This window comes from Hibiscus syriacus, unplaced genomic scaffold, assembly GCF_006381635.1.
Source record: "Hibiscus syriacus cultivar Baekdansim isolate YM2019G1 unplaced genomic scaffold, ASM638163v2 tig00112285_pilon, whole genome shotgun sequence".
Lineage (NCBI taxonomy): Eukaryota > Viridiplantae > Streptophyta > Magnoliopsida > Malvales > Malvaceae > Hibiscus > Hibiscus syriacus.
Genome location: NW_024063293.1, coordinates 3,141,343 through 3,148,127, shown reverse-complemented (window position 1 = coordinate 3,148,127; position 6,785 = coordinate 3,141,343). Strand labels below are relative to the sequence as shown.

The 6,785-nt window shown below is 33.2% G+C and overlaps 1 protein-coding gene across 1 annotated transcript; it reads right to left on the bottom strand.

Annotated features, from left to right (window-relative positions):
• Positions 1-426: 426 nt before the first annotated feature.
• LOC120177361 (F-box/LRR-repeat protein 17-like) lies at positions 427-4,732 on the bottom strand. The gene is made up of 10 exons (XM_039183542.1): positions 4,081-4,732; positions 3,381-3,482; positions 1,985-2,129; positions 1,711-1,892; positions 1,437-1,541; positions 1,238-1,335; positions 949-1,157; positions 793-859; positions 612-697; positions 427-549 (listed from the first exon to the last, which is right to left on the bottom strand). Exons 1-10 carry the CDS (start codon positions 4,698-4,700, stop codon positions 445-447), a joined length of 1,719 nt encoding a protein of 572 aa, XP_039039473.1. The 5' UTR covers positions 4,701-4,732; the 3' UTR covers positions 427-444.
• Between the last annotated feature and the right edge of the window lie 2,053 nt (positions 4,733-6,785).

Genomic DNA, 6,785 nt, shown 5'->3' with positions numbered 1-6,785 from the left:
TTCAAGTAGAGGAAAGCAACTTGAGCAAAGGCAATTCAGTAGGGGGAGAATAATAAGAAATTATTAGATTGTTTACTGGTAACGCAACACGACAGTAGAATACTATAAAGTTAAAATTGATGTGCAACGAAACAGTGTATCTTGTAGCTTAGTCAATCCACAATGATTGTCGTCTCCTCCGTTTCTTATCATCTTCACTTGACTGCAATTTCAGACAATAAAACTCCACATTAGATCCTACTCGAATCACTATTATTCTTTTCAATTCAACCTTTTAGTTGAGAAATCTTGAGTTATCAATCGGATTGTGGACCGAGAATAGTTCCATTACTTGAATTATATGGAGTATAACATGGCACCAAGAACAAAATTAGCATCAAATCATATGTACAGCACGGTTCGCTCCTATCTGAATTTCCTTCTAATCAATTTCTCCTATAAAAACTATACCTGTTGACTCCCACAATTTGGTGCTTGAATCCTCTTGGACCCATCAGCCATACGCTTGCGCGGAATATGGTTCTCCACGGAAGCCAAGCTCTCACTCAACTGCCCAACGTTTTGTAAACCCTTAAATAAACCCTTAACGAGAGTGTAAAATGGCTACTTACCTGGCTTTTAATGCACCCAATTAACGACTCATTGCATCCTGATGCATGCACATTACGTAAACTCGGGCATTGAAGTAGCAATTTCTCTAAGAAATACAGTTTATAAAACAAAAACATAAGAAAATAAGAACATGATTAACTGACAAAGTAATGACGATGTTCGAGCTAGAAAGTAGGATACCTGGATGCAAGTTTTTACAAGAGTTGAGATTAAGATCGTTGAGTTCTGGACAACTTAAACATAAAGCCTGCATTTTAGATTAACACATGAGAACCACGAGAAGAAATTAAGAAAATACTAACAATATGTTCAAGATTATAGGCTAAAAGATCTCACGTCCAAGCCAGAACAACCCCACAAGCTGAGTTTTTTTAATCGGCTGTGTTTGATGATAAGTTTCTGGTACATAAGGTGCAGTTTGCTGTTCAATACATTCGGAGGTTCGTCGTTGCCAGGTGAATTCTGGGAGTCGATATCGCATATGGTCATCCCACAATCCATGAGTTCAAGAAGAGGTAGTTGAGCAGCGGCGAACTGAATTCCACCTGAGAAATGCAGATAACATCTTGAAGTATTAATGAATAGATTTACCTAAAATTGGACAAAGAGCAAGGAGTTAGATTACTTGAAGTGATATTCGGACAAAGAGCAAGGAGGAGTCTTGACAATGTGTTGGGGAACACATTGCATATCATTCCGATGCCACTGTCGGTAATACTTGATCTGAAACCAACCACCAAGCATCAGGATGTATGGCGCTGAAGATTGATTGGTAATGGCAATCATTTTTGGATGAATTAATTAAAGCTTACAGCAAAACATACCCACTCAGATCAAGTAATTCTAATTTTGAATAGCTTGAAGCAATAGCAGCAACAGATGCATCCGTGATTTCTGATCCAAGAACAAGAGAAAGCATCCGCAAGCCCCTGGATAATAGACAATCGTTATCAAACCGTTAATTACTTAACATCCATATGCACAAGTCCATGAAACAAAACAGAGAAATGCTACTACTCGATATAGCAAAGCTTTGAAAAGATCCATAATGGTGGTACTGGATTAAAATGAACATGTAGACTAAAAGATTCAAGAAACCTCAAGTTTGCAGCTGTAAGAGAAAGAACAACGGCATGTGAAAGTCGAACTGATGCAATGTGTATATTTTGCAACCTTGGACAACTTCCCATAGCATCAACCAGGGTAATAAGATCGGTTGAATCATTTTCTTGGCGAGAAAATTCTAAGGATATCTCCTTCAAGTTGGGACAATTCAGAACCTACAAAAGGAAGCAAATGAAAACACAAATTCACTTAAATGCCCCAGAAATATTAAATTAAAGCATAAAATGGACTTGTTGAAAAAAGTTACCGTCTTAGAAAGAGAATAAAGATCAGAAAGCCAAAGTGTAGAAAGACTTGATGAAGACAGCACAAAGCTCCCTAAATTGGAACACCCTTCCATCTTAAGGCTCACCAGACAACGTTTATCGGCAACAAAACGACCCAATTCATCTCTATACGTACAAAATTAAAGAGAGTAAATCATAATAAACTGATCTGGCATTTTTTTAAATTGTGCCTAGTTACCATGCAACCGTAAGCAGGATCAATAAGCATCAACCAGCAAATAGTTTGAAATCCAAAAAAGCTGCAAAACGACTAGATGGCTTTCTAGTTTGTGGGGTGAAAAAAACTCAACTCAACTTAAAAAAAATGATTTTCAAATGATTTTTTTTTTATAATTTCAAGTCAAATTATTCAAATTGTTCAAGTTATTCGACAACTTGAATTTATTGTTTAAATTTCAAATATAAATTAAATTTGAATTTATAAAACTCAAATAACCAAAAGATCAAAATTAAAACAAAATTGTGATTTTCGTCTAAGTAATTTAATTATTTTGTGATTTTTGATCAATGGTTTTTTTTTGTTTATTGAATTTCTCATTAAATTTATGTTTATTTTTTTTACCAAATTTGAATGAAATGCTTCTCAACCATTTTAGAATATTGTATAATTTTAACTGTTCTTTTTGACTATTTTTTTCTTTTTACAATTTAATCCCTAAACTTTGTACTTTATTCAATTTGATCCTTCAACTATAACTCTTAACAAATTCTTTCTTTCCCTCATTTACTTGATTCCCTTAATTCTCTCATCAACACATTATAGACAATTATATTTAAATTTGAAAATAAAATCGAACAAATATATTCAATTCAACTCAATTAAAATTCTATAAATTTAATTTGAAAAATAAATAAATAAAAAAGTAATATTCATACATTCAAATAACTTAAATATTTTAAGCTTGATAGAATACTCACCAGTGACCTCTACAAATTTCATCAGGAAGATGAATTTTAGCCTAGAACACGTTATGCATGACAACCTTAAATATTAAGAAGCAGTGCCCAGGCCAATAAGGAAAAGAAAGTAAATCGACATATGAAGTGACAGATCCAGGCCAATAAAAAAACAAAAGTGATTCAGCATCTGAAATAGGGTGTACATAACTTTATAACCATTTCTTTTCCTTTCTAGGTTATAACATCTCAAATTAAAAGAGATTTCAACTAGAATTATCTATATATTGTTACCCTGATTTCATCTTCTTAGCGTTAGTCAATAAAACTGTCCAATAATTTTAATGGTCAAAAGACTGATACATTTCAACAAATTAGCAGGTCGAAAACAACGCCTCCGTCGGAAAAATCAAGGGTGGTCAACCAAACAATAATCAAGAATAATGTTAGAAATGATACCCAGTGATCCTATTGACAGCTGCATCCGATGTAGAAATCTCCATGGACTCCAGATTAGGGCAAGAAAACGCAATGCAGGCCAGCATTGTTGCATCCACATCACTGCAAAACCCACCAAGAAACAAAATCAGAAAATTCTTGCAATCCAATAATATTGCAGGGAGAGAAAATATATGATAAAATTCAATGAGTTAAAAATTAACTAATAAAATTTCAAGAATTAAAAATATATTATTAATAGAAAATATAAAAATTATTTAAAATATATGATAATTTAAAAATTTTAGAAGCCGCTTCCGCTAGCGAGTCGGACTTATCCCGGTTATGGGCTATGGTATAGCTCTCCAGTAAAATAAAAATGTCAAAGTTTTGGCTTATTTTTTATTGCTAAGCTAATCCAAAAGAACACGGTTAAAACAGTTCTCGGATCGAGCACGATTTTTGCAGCTCTCATGGTTTTTCCTAAATCTATGTTAATTTCATCCTCATTTCACTGATGCTTTTCCTGTGAATATAATCAGGTCAACCCACATTTCAAGATTTTAATTTTATCTCCGTATCAAACATCCGATCCAGTCTATAAAACCCTAGATATGTCTAGATTAGTCTTTTTTTTTATGATTTTAACTTTGGTTTCAATGTCTATTAACTGATCCAGTCCATAAAACCTTAGATCTTTCAAGATTAGTTTAGACCGAACCTTTCCACCTTAAGAGAAAGGTTAATAAGGCCCGGGCATTTCTGTAAAACTGATCCGATGAATCTAAGCTGAGCCTCAGGGCGGACCAAAAGCCTCAGCTCCTCCACCGCCCTCCACAGTCTCTTTGTGGTTTCCCTCCACCCTTTACACACACTCCCAGCTGCCAACAGCCCCACCGGAGGCAACCTCCGGAGAATCTCCCACAGACACCCTACCGGTAACCCACCGGAGACTATTTCACTATCTGGATCCGGATCCCTACCGGGGAAGGGATTATCGTAGCCATCTAAATCGTGTTGCGTCGTGTCACAACGGATATCGACGTCGTCAAAATCAAGTGCACGTCGAAGATGGGAATATGGTTGACGTGCAGAGTGAGGATGAGGAGGACGGGCTGCAGATGAGGAAGTCTCGGTGTTGGTAGCAGCGGCTGGGGTTGAGGTTGGTGTGGAAGTTAAAGTAGTGGTATTACAGGGGCTTACTTCGCAAACATGGCCTTTCTTGGGCAGCCCACATCTCCCACAGTTGTAACTGCCACGACGTTTGGCCGGTTTTAAATCAAACGCGACGGAAGCGGCGGTTGTTGATGAAGAAGTAATGTGAGGCTGGGGGCAGTGCATGGTCGTCGGGAAATGGACGTGGGGGAAGAGAGAGAAAACGAAGATGTGAAAAAATGATTGGAACGAGACAGAAAAGAGATGGAGCGGAGGATTTGGGCGGGTGGGAGATCAGATGGATGGAAAAAATAAAGGGAGGGTTTGGTCGTAAAAGGCGGGAGATATGGCAAGTTTTCGCGCCTCATTTCGAAACCTGAAGCAAACAGTGAAAGGATCGTTCTTATGATATTTATTTACTGTTTTACCCTCTTCACGTAGGTGTGGAAAACGTTTCTCAGTAATGTAAACACGAGACAAGTGTCAAAAAGATTTATTAGGTAAACAATAATATTGGTCAATTATGTTTGAATTTTTGATAATCTATTTTAAAAACACATTTTAAATTTATATTATCGATTATTATATTTTCATTATCGTAATATTGTTGTTTTATTGTAATGCCGTGTTAAAATATTTTTACGGGATAGAAATCATTAATTTTATTAAAAATAAAAAAATATTCAAATTACAATGAAATTTTACAAACACAATCGTAAACTAAAAGAATATTTTCCTATAATCATTATTATAAGAAAATAATCACTCAATATCACATAAAAGGTTAAAAAATTAACTAAATAAACTCAAATAAAATATGGATACATACAAATATTGCGTCTATAAACAACCCAAAAAAAGGATTAAATTATTGAAAACCCATTTTTTTTAAAAAATAATTAAATATTATTTTAAAACAATTATGACTTTTATTTGAAAAAATTGGTGATTTGAAATTAATTTGAATTAAATATAAAGGAAGTCGTCATCGATATTTGGGTTAGGTAGGTCGAATACCTAAAGACTTCTTTTAAAAATAATTTTAAGAAAAATCATTTTTAAGACAAAATTTCTGTATGTGTTTACCAGAAATTGGATCTAATGGATCTGGGAGTCAATTACGTGTGGGGAAGGATAAGCACCCCCACAGCGCCCGAAAATCGTACTTGATCGCTTACACGTTGTCGTAATAGTGGAAATAATAAAAAGAATATAAAATTAAAATATGATCCGTTTGTTGAATATTGGTTAGTTTGTTTCGACCTAATGATTAGGGAATTCTTAAGTTTGAAAAGAAATCTCGAGATTAGCAATCTTTGTCGGGAAAGTTATCTCATCTATTTTTTTGTCTAAAAAAATATTCCCTCCTCGATAACAATGCAAATCGAATATAAATTGACAGTCAATATTTACGTAAAATAATATAAATTGCCATTTAAAGAAAAAAATGCATTGCAATATTTGAATAAAAATTTAATTAATAAAATGAACTAAATTTATTTCAAGTCTCATTTCGTTATAATGTCGTATCGGATTGTACCACTTCGATCAAGTGATACTTTGCACGCCCGTTCTACAAATAAGTTCTTGAAATTAATCAAAACAAATCGATAGATAAAGAACACAATGAAAACAAATACAATTTGAAATTATAAAATAAATATTTAAAACGCATAAAACTAATAATGTATCTAAAATAATACGAGAGTTGTTATATACAAAATACATATACAATGAAAGACTAGAACGAAGTAAAATAAAAAAAATTACAGATCTAAACACAAATAACATAAAGAATCATATTTGATGATTTTAAGGGAACAAAATAAAACAAAACAGAAACTTGAGAGGCTAAAATAGCAAAAAAAACATAAATTTAAAGGACTAAAATAGCAAAAATAAAAATTTAAAGGACTAAAATAGAAAAAAAAAAAGAAATTTAAAGGACTAAAATAGTAAAAATAGAAATTTAAAGGACTAAAATAGTAAAAACATAAATTTAAAGGGCTAAACAGTAATTACAAATAAACCAGAGCCAAAATCCAAATATTAAACAGTACAGGTACTAGAAATGAAAATAACCATAAATAATATAAAGGACTGAAATGAACTAAAAAAACATAAAGGACCAAACATTAATTAAACCAAATGCCAAACAGTGGCTAAAATAAAATATTTATAAATGTCATAGCCAAATTCGAACATCAAAGAAAATATCATAACACATTAAAACAGTGACCAAATCATAAACGTAGGAAACTAAAGGGTCAA